At 50.2% G+C, this 13,308-nt stretch overlaps 1 protein-coding gene and 1 non-coding gene across 2 annotated transcripts; one reads left to right on the forward strand and one right to left on the reverse strand.

Annotated features, from left to right (window-relative positions):
• Positions 1-890: 890 nt before the first annotated feature.
• On the forward strand, positions 891-12,137 carry MIEF1 (mitochondrial elongation factor 1). The gene is made up of 5 exons (XM_052640310.1): positions 891-1,021; positions 6,326-6,476; positions 7,826-8,003; positions 8,202-8,464; positions 8,990-12,137. The coding sequence occupies exons 2-5, from the start codon at positions 6,333-6,335 to the stop codon at positions 9,794-9,796; spliced, it is 1,392 nt and encodes a 463-aa protein (XP_052496270.1). The 5' UTR covers positions 891-1,021; positions 6,326-6,332; the 3' UTR covers positions 9,797-12,137.
• On the reverse strand, positions 1,479-1,551 carry TRNAC-GCA (transfer RNA cysteine (anticodon GCA)). The gene has a single exon. It is a non-coding gene; the product is annotated as a tRNA-Cys (tRNA).
• Positions 12,138-13,308: the final 1,171 nt, after the last annotated feature.

The raw sequence follows: 13,308 nt of genomic DNA on the forward strand, positions 1-13,308 counted from the left end.
TTCAGGCGCAGGTAGTCCAGCTTCCAGTCCCTGACCTTTCAGCGTAACTGGTAGTTTCCCAGGAGCAGGAGTCTGTAGGCTGGGATCTAGTCCCGGCCCTGCCACTAAGTCACAGTGTGACCTTGAGGGGGTCTCTGAGACCTGGATTAAGAACTACAGAATTACTGGTGAATCAGACGGTAAAGAATGCCTGCAACAAGAGAGACCTGGGTACAATCCCTGGGTCAAGAAGATCCCCTGGAGAAGGGAATGGTTACCCACTCCAGTATTCTTGCCTGGAGAACCCCAGGGACAGAGGAGCCTGGCAGGCTACAGTCCGTGGGTTTGCAGAGTCAGACACGACTGAGCAACTAACACTTTCACATTTCACTTTCATAGGTCCTTCTGGGCTTTCCTGGTGACTCAGCGGTAAAGAATCCACCTGTCAATGCAGGAAATGTGGGTTCGATCCCTGGGTGGGGAAGATCCCCTTGGAGAAGGAAATGGCAACCCACTGCAGTATTCTTGCCTGGAGAATCCCACGGACTGAGGAGCCTGGCGGGCTGCAGTCCAAAGGATCACAAAGAGTCGGACACAACTGAGCAACTGAACGAGAACAACAGTGTAGTTCCCTTCTATCATTAATTCTGATTCTAGGCTTCTCTTTCTTCCCTCCTGTGTATAGCTTGACGCCCAGCCCCTGTCAGTCCCTCATGGCCTCATGGAGCCGAGAGGCGGTGCTGAGTCTCTACCGGGCTCTGCTTCGCCAAGGCCGACAGCTTCGCTACACTGATCGAGACTTCTACCTTGCCTCCATCCGCCGTGAGTTCCGGAAAAACCAGAAATTGGAGGATCCCGAGGCCCGGGAGAAGCAGCTGGAAAAGGGCCTGGTCTTCCTCCATAGCAAGCTAGGAGGGATCATTTAGTGTCCTCTCCTTTCCCCTCCCATCCTAATTCCAAGGGAAAGAGGACACAGGTGCCTTCCAGAGACACACCTGCCTCTCTCCCACCTCCACCTCACAGATGCATTAAGAAGCCTCAGGTAGGTAGGCCTGTGTTCTAGGTTTCATTTTTTCTGATACAGGGGACCAGGAAAGGGAGAATCTTTCTTTTTAGTGGCCAAAGTTCTTTAGGCATACTGAAGGAAATATCAACATAAATAACAGAATGTTCCCTTATAAAATGCTCCCAGTTAAAAAGGCCCTTAGTTTCAAGTCCTACTAGGAGATCGTTTTTCTTCATAGAACATTAAATGTATGAAAATGCTAGAAAAGTTACTGGTTAAAACTTAGATCTTGTTCCATCTGGCTCATTCTTCAGTGGATTCAGTTCTCTTGAGGGTTAGATCACGTTCTCCCAAACATAACTATGTGGTTTGGTCACTGAATCCAGTCCTACTCTTTGTGACCCCATGGACTGTAGCCCACTGTGGCTCCTCTGTTCATAGAATTCTCCAGGCAAGAATACTGGAGTGGCTTGCCACTTCTTTCTCTGGGGATTTTCCCAACCTGGGGATTGAACCCAGGTCTCCTGCACTGCAGGCAGATTCTTTACCAACTAAGCCACTGGGAAGCTGTAAATATAACTGTACTCTGTTTCAAAAGTCTCTACAGCAAGCATAGTGTCCAGCCCTCAGAGGACTGCCTTCGTGCCACTGCTGCTAACAACTGTGGGATTTAGGGCAAATCACTCAATCTGTCTAGGCCTCCATTTCCTCTTTTGTAGATGAAATAGCATCCCACTCCAGTACTCTTGCCTGGAAAATTCCATGGATAGAGGAGCTTGGCGGGCTACAGTGGGGTCGCAAAGGGGACACGACTGAGCACCACCACTGAAATAGTACCCACCTCTTCAGCTTATTGCAGGAGTTAATAAGAAAATGCACACAGAGTGCTTCAGTGGTTCTTGGCCAGTGGTATGTGAGCTCTGTTTCCTGTCATGCCAGTGTGACCAGCAAGTTCCACTGTAACCTGATGACTGTACTTAATTCAGCAACTTTCCCAGAGGGCCCGCCCTGGCATCATGGTAGGCACTGAGGTGGGGATGAACGATGTGGCGATCCGCAGGAGGTAGCTCTGGACTAGAGGTGGGTCAAGAGCTTATAGACGGGGAAGGGGCCAAAACTACCTGGAGAGCGGGGTTGGGGTGAGGAATCACAGGTAGCTATAGAAAAGAAGACATTGGAGGTCTGCCTCAAACAAAAAGTAGCGGCTCATGGGTAGATGGGCAAGAATGAGCAAGTGAGGAGGTGAAAACCACATTTTGTAGTCTGGAAACCTGAGTCTGGAGTAGCTCGAATTGCGTACCTGTAAGGCAGGTGACTGGAGTTGAGACTGAGCCAGGTCTGGAAGGACATCAGATCTCCTGTTGAGGAAGTTGTGATACCTGATGGCGGGGGGTGGGGGGTGGGCACCACAGCTTTGTCAGCCGGGGAGTGGTGTGGATGAGGGGTCAGGGCAGTGGCCGCATGCAGAATAAATCGGTGAGAGGCCCCATAGGGGGTGAATCTGAGCAGATGAGTGGAGGGACTGAGGCGGTGGGGTGGCTGCATGTAGGTGCAATGTGGGCAGCAGGGGACTTTACCAAGTGGGGGCTGGTGCAGCAAGAGGAGAGAGAATGAAGGATGACTTTGAGGTGGAAGGCATGCCAGCTGGGTGGAGGGTACTGTTTTTAAAAGAGAGGGAAGGCAGGAGGAGCCTTGTGTAATAGTTTTGCGTTGATTGGCAGACCTGCCTTTGGGAGTAAAGGGGAGGTAGGAAGTGATGCCCACGAGGGCCTGCCTGCGTAGGGAAAGTGGAAGTGAGTACTGAAGACTTTCTGTTCAGAGTCTGTTTTGAGTGTGAGTTGGGTTACAGGTTGCTGCCACTACCTCCTCCAAAAACAAAAAAAAGCCATAGAATTAGTAGCTTACTGGTGGAACAGATGCGTCAAGTCCTGTCTGTCAGGTACTGCTGGCCCTGGGGGCAGTGAATGAGCCAGAATGCCTCTGGGGCATATGGTCTAGTGGTGCGTGGAGAGCAGATGGGTACAAGGTGGGGCTGCAGGCTGTTTGGGACCCTGTAACCTGCACCCCAGCACCGTGAGCTCTAGGTTCAACTCGCGACTGCACAACTTACTCGCTTGGTGACTTTGAGCCAGTTACCTGACCTCTGCCTCAGTTTCTTCATCTGACAGTCGGAGCTAACAATGTGACTGACCTCATGGGATTGTTGTGAAGAGTAAGAGAGCAAAGAGGGGGAAAATGCCCAGCACATGGTACATGCTTACCGTGTGTTAGTTCTTATGCATACTTAAGCCAGGTCATGTTTAGTTCGAATCATATGACCTTTTCAAGTAAAAGAAGTTGGAATGTTCAGAGTTCTGTGTCATCATCCTAGGAAGCCACAGGGCCACTGTTACTCACCACCGCCACTGCCAGTACACGGGGTGGTGAGTATGTCTGTTCCCATTCTTGTGTCTGAGGAGACAGGTTAAACACCTCGTCTGAAATGTTAGCAGAGTTCACATTCTGCATCCTCAGCCCTGCCCACCGGGACAGGGGTTCCTCCTCTTTTTTAAAATACTTTTAACTAGTTGTATGTGTACAGTTCAGTGGTGTTAAGAATATTCATCTTATGATGTAACAGATTTCCAGAGCTTTTTCATCATGAAAAACTGAAACTAAACCACAGGGCTCCTTCCTAATTGCGCAAGGACCCAGGCTCCTTCCCCTTTGTTAGGCAGAGCTCGTACCCCTCTGTGGCTCCCAGCTAGGAGAGCACGGCCTGAGTGGAGGGTATACTGTGGATAAGCAGTTTCAACTGGAACAGGTTGAATTCAGTTTTAGAATAGAAACTCTGATCTCCCTGGGGGAGCTTGTGGGTGTTCTCTCCTCTTGCTGGTTGCTAGGTCGTCAGCACCACCTGGTCCTTGGATGGGGCAGGAAATATACTGCACTGGTGTAGAAGAGCCTTTTCCCAAGTCTGCTCAACATGATAGTTTTGGTCTCAAGCTCAGGATGGCATCAGTGTCGGTTTTAGAGACCGTTCCTGGCTCCATCTCAGAAGGTGAAACGGACCTCACAGGATAGTCTGGATTCAGAGTGGCTTCTGAAATGTGACCTTTGTCCTGTGGATGGAAATTGTAAAAGACTTAATGATAGCCCATGTTTGTAGGGCCCTTTAACAGCTGATAAAATGTTCACGTGCAGTATTTTAGTAGCTGTGTTGGCCTCACTACAACCCTGTGATTTAGGCCGTGCAGGCGTCATTATCCCCTTTACATGGCTGAGGGGCTGAGTAACTAATTTGAGGTCACCCAGCTAGTTAGTCAGGGCTCAGTGGCAAGTCCTCAAGATTTCTGAGTCTAAAATTCAGCCTCTTCTGTCGTGCCACCTCACTGCCTCATTCTCACCAGCCATCAGAGGGTCAAAGACTAAATGGCCCAGAGAGGCTCCTTCCAGCTTCCGTGCAAAGGGGAGCCGGGCCCTTCTTGCTCTGCTGTATCACATGCAAGGATCATTTAGGAGATGGTTCTCCCTATTGTAAATACATCCCTAAAGAGCCTTTTGTTTTAAAAGAAATAAAACAGTGGTTGGAATAGAAAATGGCAACCCGCTCCGTTATTCTTGCCGAGAGAATTCCACGGACAGAGGAGCCTGGCAGGCTACAGTCCATGGGGTCGCAGAGTCAGACTCTGAGCACACACAAAACAGTGGTCATCATTATTTGTGGGGAACTGTACCTGTCAACTTTGTCCTGACTGTATTAGTTTGCCTCGGGGACATTTATGTCCCATCTCTGTCTCAGTGGCTGCTGGAGGGATGATGATGGCTGGAGTTCCTGCCTGACCCCACCTGCAAATACAGAGTTTCCCTCTTCTCAGCCTTGCTTGCTCTGAGCATTTGAAGTGGAAGTATATTTAATTTGGCCAAGTCTCTCATTCTGTCCCTGAACCTGAAGCGTCTACTAACTGCAGAAGGTGGAGAAGAGAACAGAGAAGTGCCAAGGTGGTGAATTCTAGTTAGAGAAAAAGTAATGCTTGACTACAACTCCTGCTGAAATAAGTAGAGTCAGAAATACTCCTTTCTTGTTGATGAGGGAGGCGCAAAGCGTGCAGGGTGAGATGAATAGCACTCAGTTGTAAGGGTATCGAAAAACTACTTCACACTGGAAGGTGCACCAGTGATCTTGTCTCTCTGTCCTCCCATTCTGGGTAACGGGTGGATGGCACACAACTGTTTATAGGTAGTTCCTGGGATACAGGACATGGGAGGAAGAGGAGAGAAGCAGTGTGAAGCGCCGAGCTCTGATCCGAGCCACTTTGTCATCCCTCATCTGGGTTGGGCCCAGGGTTTTAAGTCCATGGGAAATGGGTTGTTTGGGGGATGAGGGGAACTTCAGTCAGGATGACCCAGTTGTTGCCAGGGAACAAAGGTGAGCTCACCCCGCGGGAACCCTGCACGGAGGCCAGCCTCGTCTGCATCGTGCCTGTGAACTCCACTCGGGTGGCCACATTTTCAGTTCGTTTTTCAGGTGCATGTGAGCGGGTGGATTTTCTCGTTCTCCAGTTAGCAGCTCAGTCTCCAGCGACCGTCGTGTTTATCCAGCCTCTGCCCCAGTGCCAGGCTCACCTGAGCTTCTCGTGGCCCCCTGTGCACGCTCCCCGAGAAACAGCATTTGTCAAGTGGGACTGTCCGCAGAGAGTTCTTTTCTTCTTTGGCCCTTCCTCACACGTGGACTTGTAGTTACGTCTCCGTGTGCCAGGGTATTCAGTCCGTGTCGTCGTTGTTACCATTATTCGCAGGAAGTTCACAGAATAGAAACAGTTTGAGCTGGGCAAGGGTAGACATGATAGAGGGGGAAAAGCATCATGCTGGGAGTTGCGAGTTGTGCACGTGGCTCTGTCATTCCTTTTCTCTGAGGACTCTGACAAGCCACCTCCCTGTGTGTGAGGTGATGTGATGGGACTAGATGGGCCGCCTCTAATTAAATTAGACCTTCCTGCTCTGACTTTCCACAAGCAGTGGCCAAAGGATCAAAGCACTGTCTGCACTATAGTGTTGGGAAAGGGTCCAGAGGATTGGGTTTCGTGGTGGGGTTGACCATGAGCTTAGCGGTCTCTGTAATCTCAGTAGATGGGTGGGATGGTTTTCCCATAACTAGCATGACCATTTCCTCTGCCTGCATCCAGGTACATCGAGGACACGCTACCTCCCTCCTGGCCCTCGAGCGTGGAGCGCTAAGAGTCAGGGGGATTTGGTTTGCTGGAACTCGAGTACCCTGGACTGGCCCGAAGCGGGAGGGAGGAGGAGGTCTGGTTCTCAGGGTCACAGGTGGTGACAGCTGTGTTCTGCCTTCGTCCTCAGGCGCGCAATGGCAGGTTCTGGTGAGCGCAAAAGCAAGAAAGATGACAATGGCATTGGGACGGCCATCGATTTTGTGCTCTCCAACGCCCGGCTGGTGCTGGGGGTGGGAGGAGCAGCCATGCTGGGCATCGCTACACTGGCGGTTAAGCGGGTAAGTGCACTCAGGCCAGGCCAGGCATTGGAGAGGTGGTAAGGCTGCCAAGTGGAGCTGACCTAGAATAAGACCGTGATACTGCTAATGGGAAGGTAACATGGCAATTTGACATTATTAGACGAGACCTTAAGAGAATTAAGTAAATGTGCTTCTAGGATCCTGCTATAAAGAAACTGTTGGAAATACAAAGAAAGAAGTTTATCTCAGGGTTAAATTGCAAATAACCAAAATAGCTTTTTGTGACCACCTTAGTTAAAATAGCAGCACCCTCACCACACATATATTTTCTATTTCCCTTTCCTGCTTTACTCTTAATTAACACCTGTGTCTGCCTGCTTTAGTTTGTTGATTATGTATTGCCTGAATCCCTATACTGGACTGCAGACTTCATGAAGGCAGGAATTGGGTTGGGAAACTGATTTATTTTGTATACCTAGAACAGTGCCTGGCACAGAGTAGCCATTCAGTGATGTGTTTGTTAAATAAATGGATCGATGTTTGACATTACAGTGTATTGATAAGGTACAGTGTTGTATCATCAGAAATTGTACCATATTGTTCAGCCCTGATTCATTCTTAGTGATATGAGGACTGATAAAAATGACAAGTAAAAAATTAGTTTTTTAAGGTATATATAGTGGAAGATGCTAATTATATAAATACATATTTCCAGAAAGAAATATACCCAGATATTAATAGTTATCTTCTGGTGTGACTTCCCTGGTGGCTCAGGCAGTAAAGAGTCCACCTGTAATGCAGGAGACCTGGGTTCGATCCCTGGGTTGGGAAGATCCTTTGCAGGAGGAAATGGCAACCCACTCCAGTATTCTTGCCTGGAGACACCCTTGGTCAGAGGAGCCTGGCGGGCTACAGTCCGTGGGGTCACAAAGAGTGGGACACGACTGAGCACACAGCACGGCACTTAGTCCTTCAGAGCCGGCCATGTCCCGAAATGGGTACTGAGCCCCGAAAGCAGGCTGGTGCCTGTGCCCCCAGGACAGAGAGGTGGCCCTGTGGACAAGCCCCGCAGGGGCACAGGTCTGACCCCCGTCGGGGAAGCCCTGGGGCCTGGGTGGAGGAGGGGGTGTCCCCGAGTCACCCAGCAGACTCTTATGAACAGAACTAGCAGAAATTCTGAGTTTTTTTTCTGGGTTGTGACATTATGGATAAATGTGTTTCTTACTTATGTATAAGATTTAGTATTTCCTGAGGTTTTCTGTGTGGAGCAAAGCATTCCATAATCTAGACTAAAAGGACGTTATTGGAAAGTAGTGGAACTCATTATGGTAGAACTGGTGGGAAGCAGGAAAGAAGGTCCACACGCTGGGTCCTCTCTGCTCTTTCAGATGTACGACAGGGCGATCAGCGCCCCCACCAGCCCCACCCGCCTGAGCCATTCAGGGAAAAGGAGCTGGGAAGAACCAAACTGGATGGGCTCTCCCCGACTGCTCAATAAGGACATGAAGGCAGGCCTGAGCAGGTCCCTGCAGGCCCTTCCCACAGGCTCCTCTGCCTTCGACACAGGTGAGGAAGGCTGTTGCCCTCTGGGACTCCTCTCAGGCTCTTGGTGCTACTCTTGCCCTCAACACGTTTCTTAAGGACACACGCGCCAGGCGCCATGCTGGCCTTTTGTGCTAAGCCCTTCTCCCCTCTGGGGCTGAGGCGGCTGTGGATGAGCAAGCACGGGATGAGCTCACGGGCCTCTCTCTCTTGCCTTGGCAGATACATTCTGCCCGCCCCGGCCCAAGCCATTGGCCAGGAAGGGCCAGGTAGACTTGAAGAAGTCACGACTCCGCATGTCCCTGCAGGAGAAACTTCTCACTTACTACCGGAACCGGGCGGCCATCCCTGCCGGCGAGCAGGCTCGGGCCAAGCAAGCTGCTGTGGACATATGTGCCGAGCTCCGGAGCTTCCTGCGGGCCAAGTTGCCTGATATGCCACTTCGGGACATGTACCTGAGTGGCAGCCTCTATGATGACCTGCAGGTAACCAGGGGGTGCTTACGAAGGGTAGGGTGGTTCTGACCACGATGCTTCTCAATAGTGCCATTGGGGCAGAAGATCAGTGTCCCAGGCTTGCCAAAAAAGATTAGTCTTACTGCTTCTGAATTCTGCACATTGTGGTAGCATTTGATCCCTGCCTTTAACTCGTTTTCAGTCATAAAACTTCTAGGAAGCTGTTAGAGGCTTCCTCCCTCCTTATTCTTGTCCCAGTTTCTCCTTCCTGGCTTTCTGTCTTCTGGGATCTTGAAGGCATGGAGGATGTTATGTGTACTTCTGGGTCCAGAGACAGTGGGGTGTGTGGAGCGAGCCCAGGCTCTAATGTCTAACAGACCTGGGTTTAAGTCCTCAGTCTGAATTGATGTGGTCATGTGCAAGAATTTTTAGATTCCTTTTTTGCTGGGGGGGGGGGGAGGGGCGGGATACAAGATGGTGGGACCTGTGTTTGGGGAAACTTGTCTCTTGAGGAGATGAAGGTCCCTCAAACCCTTTTTAATTTTGCTACAACAGGTGGTGACAGCCGACCACATCCAACTCATCGTGCCCCTTGTGTTAGAGGCAAACCTGTGGTCGTGTATCCCCGGGGAGGACACCATCATGAACGTCCCTGGCTTCTTTCTAGTTCGCCGGGAGAATCCAGAGTATTTTCCTCGCGGTAGCAGTTACTGGGACCGCTGTGTAGTAGGGGGCTACCTTTCTCCGAAGACGGTGGCAGACACGTTTGAGAAGGTAGTAGCTGGCTCCATCAACTGGCCGGCCATCGGGTCCCTCTTGGACTATGTGATTCGACCAGCCCCGCCCCCAGAGGCCCTGACTCTGGAAGTGCAGTATGAGCGCGACAAGCACCTCGTCATTGACTTCCTGCCATCCGTGACCCTTGGTGACACTGTCTTGGTGGCCAAACCACACCGGCTAGCCCAGTACGACAACCTGTGGCGGCTGAGCCTGCGTCCTGCTGAGACGGCGCGCCTGCGGGCCCTGGACCAGGCCGACTCTGGCTGCCGCTCCCTGTGCCTCAAGATCCTCAAGGCCATATGCAAGTCCACTCCGGCCCTGGGCCGCCTCACTGCCAGCCAGCTCACCAACGTCATCCTCCACTTGGCCCAGGAGGAGGCTGACTGGTCCCCGGACGTGCTGGCCGACCGCTTCCTGCAGGCCTTGAGGGGGCTCATCAGCCACTTAGAGGCCGGCGTTCTGCCCAGTGTCCTGAATCCCAAGGTGAACTTATTTGCAGAGCTCACCCCCGAGGAAATAGACGAATTGGGATACACTCTCTATTGCTCGTTATCCGAGCCAGAGGTGCTGCTGCAGACGTAGGGCAGGTGAAGGCCAAAGCAGGTGTCGGGTGCTCAGGCCCCCGATTCTCCGTTAGAAACACTTGGCTACATAGTTGGTGCCTCACAGGGTCCCTAGGTGCCTCCTGTCTTGCTGGTCATCCCCCTGGTCACTTCATGCTGATTAGAATGACGTTTCTGTCTCCTCTTTTCTCACCTTCCCTTTTCACTTTTGTTACCAAACACTGTGCTCCCTACTCTTCCCCTCCCCCATGCTCCAGGCCAGTTTTCCTTGAATGAATTGAGAAGGTGGAGCCCTGGCCTGAGCTGTGGCGACCACTGGGTATTTTGCATCTTGGCCTAGGTCTGTTTGTGTCGGCAGTGCCGCCTGCTCCTCTTAGGTGTCTGCTCTGTCTTTCCTGCCTGTTCACATCTTCTTTGTTGCTCTTTTTTCCTGGAGCGCATCTGCCTAATTAAGATGTTGCCTTGCAGTTGACTGTCACTGAAGTTAGGATTGCATGTTTCAAACTCAACTCTGCAGGGAGTGCTCAGACAGTATTTAGGATTTCCGGGGATAAAGCTGGTCTTTGACCCAAGTTCCTGGAAAAAAGAAGCCCACCCCCACCTCTTGACCAATTCATATCCAGAAGGACCGAGGTCTCCTGGGCACACTGTTGGCTGCTGCACAGGGGAGTGAGGGCTCACGATAAACTGGATGCAGAGTTATCCGGAGACTGTGTTTCTCCGTGGCCATCAGTGAGAGTGCAGGTGGGCGAACCTGGAGGTGGCAGTGGAGTCTGTGTGCCTGATGTCTGTGCCTCACCTGGGGCTGCTCACATCCGGCGCCGCTGGCTGTAGGTGTCAGAGGGGACGGAAGGGCTGCTGTTGGCCCCTCCCAGCCATATTGCCAATGAGGACAAGGCCTTCAAAGACACAGTCTTAGTGCTCGAGGTTGATAGGCAGCTGAACATCAATGACCACATTCCTCCCTGTCGGGCCTGCCTTTCTCAGATATTGCCTTAGTGCAAGAACGGGTCCAAGAGCCAGCCCTTCGATCCCCAGCGTGTGCCATAAGAACATGAGGGAGTGTCTGCTGAACTCTGCAGGCATCACCAGAGGCCAGAGGGCAGGCAGACATGCACAGACCTCCTCCCTCCATCCCGTCTCTCACCCAGCACCTGGGGAGATCGGTGCTACCCAGGAAGAGCACATGGCTAGAACACATGAGAGGGAGGTGGGTACTTCCCACATTCCTTCTTGTTTCCTGCTGCTAAAATTGCACTGTTTATTGCAATGTAAAAAGTATCCTGAGAGTGGGGAGGAATATTTAATATACAATGTCAGTACATCTTGTTTTGTGTGGTTTTTTTCCTGTTTGTGGCAGGAGGCTGATAATTCTATTTCTGATCTGCCCATCCAGTATTTTGTTTCTCTCATCAAATCTTATTTTTATTCTTACTACCTCTTCATCAATGAGATTCTGGTGAAGCTCTCCGCAGCTGTCTCATTCCTTGCCAATGACAGTGACATGAAATGACTTTAAATAGCATTGAAACCTTAGCTTCCCTTTGAATTTAAGGTAGAGACTCCTGTCCCCTTTTTTGTCATGGTTTAGTGGGTTGAGCAGTAGGGTTAACATTGGCTATATTTAGAGAGTCTTCCTGTCTCTTCTCTGACATACGTGCAAAGGCTCCCTGAAATGGTTCAGTTGTTCCCTTTGTATGAAGACATTGAGAGAGAATGAAAAACACAACAGCCCAGAACCCTTAGAGAGGTTCTCTATCTTGGCTATTCATCAGAGTCAAACTGGGAGTTTAAAATGCTCTGTACGCCTGAGTACCATCCAGGGTGACTGGTGTAGCGGGTGTGGGGTGGAGCTGAGCACTGATGCACCCATCTGCTGTCTTTAGAAGAAAAGGAAGGATAGGGCTATGAGTGTTTGAGAAGCATTCCTTCTTGTTTTTCTTCATTCAGAGAAAGGATCTGGTTTTCCCCGTGTGAATATTAGAAAACCTGGAATTTTCCCAAGCAGGTGTCTCTGACCAAATTCTATAGAAGACATTGGATGGAGACTCAAAAAACAAAAGACTTTAAGGACCGGATCCCAAATCATCTAAGCCAAGTGTAATTGTGATTTGAGTTTATCTCTGAGCACCTTTCTACAGGCAGCTCTGTCTCTTACCTGTTTTCACAAAACCAAAACGCCTAACTCTGCCATTTCGCAAACAAGAATATCTTAGTGGTCCTCAGAACTAGAAGCAGTGGGAATTCTTGACTCTAGTCGTGGTGGGTTTGCTGACTGAGATGGGGCAAGTCCCATCATCACATGTGGATGAAGTCAGTGCTTTGAGATTCTTGGATGAAGGAGGGGACCCCCCCCCCCCTCCCCCAGCCCACACACCTTTTTTTTTTTAGCTTTGGGGAAAGATGTAGGGCCTTTTCCCACCTTTCTACTCTGTAACTTTCACTTTTGCCTGAAGTAACAGCACCTGCTTCTACTCCATCTGGAAATTTTTTTGCACCATCTAGGTTAGCAAACCACATAGTTAGCTTAATGCTTGAAAAAAGACTCATCATCTCGAAAACCCAATCAATTCCAAAGTGTATTTTGGTTTTCCTTGTTGCCCCTTCCTAAAACATGAGTTCAATACAAAGTACTTTATACTCTTGGTTGTGACTTTTTTTTCCCAAATAAAAAAATAACTGAAGCTCATGTCTGGAAAAATTGTGTTGTGAGACCTATAATCTTTCCTCCTCGGCTCAGCCCCTGTGGTCCTCTTCATATTCTTGATTGGCTGGTTTTCCTCCCTGGTACTTCACTCAAGTTGAGAACGCAGATGGTTTTGATGAGGAATCGGCTTTGGGATCAAGAGCCCTGGAGAAGGTTGGGGGTGGAGTTGTGTGAGCGGGGATCCCTGCCATGTGTTCAGAGGCTCTGTTGTGGCACATCTTTGAGACTATGACCCTGGCCGAGAACTGCTCTCACAGGATGTGTTAGAATCCTGACCTTTGAGCCGAAGCTTAAAGCCAAAGAGAATGGTAAGAGGACTTAGGACTAGAGCTGTGAGGCAGTAGCCCTTGTAGGTACACTTAGCTGATTCGAAGGGGCTAAAATAGCAGAGGTGTGTGTTCTGGGGCTGTGTACAGCGCGTTGCTTACCTTTTCGTTACAGTCACCTCATGGTCTCTATTCTTCACCCGAGGCCAGGCCCACAACCTGCTATCCAGTCATTTGCCTGTCCTTCAATAAGAGGTTACCATGTCTGGCGGATAGGTTTGGAATTCGGCACCAGTCTTTTCTGTCCTGTCTGGGCTAGGTCCAGAGAGAAGCAGTTAGCCCTGAGACCCAGACAACTACTATCTTTTTTCTCCTTGAGGGAGGAAATAAAGCCAGGGAATGTGCTGTCTGTCTACAGCATGGGAAGACGAAAATAAAAAGTTTCCAACAGCTTTGGCTTGTGTGTGTGGTATGAAACATTTTCCTACAGGAGTGGGACTGGTTCTAAATTTGCAGGTAGGAGAAACTTTGAACTGGGTTACCATAATGGAAAGGATG

Source organism: Budorcas taxicolor, chromosome 5 (assembly GCF_023091745.1).
Source record: "Budorcas taxicolor isolate Tak-1 chromosome 5, Takin1.1, whole genome shotgun sequence".
NCBI lineage: Eukaryota > Metazoa > Chordata > Mammalia > Artiodactyla > Bovidae > Budorcas > Budorcas taxicolor.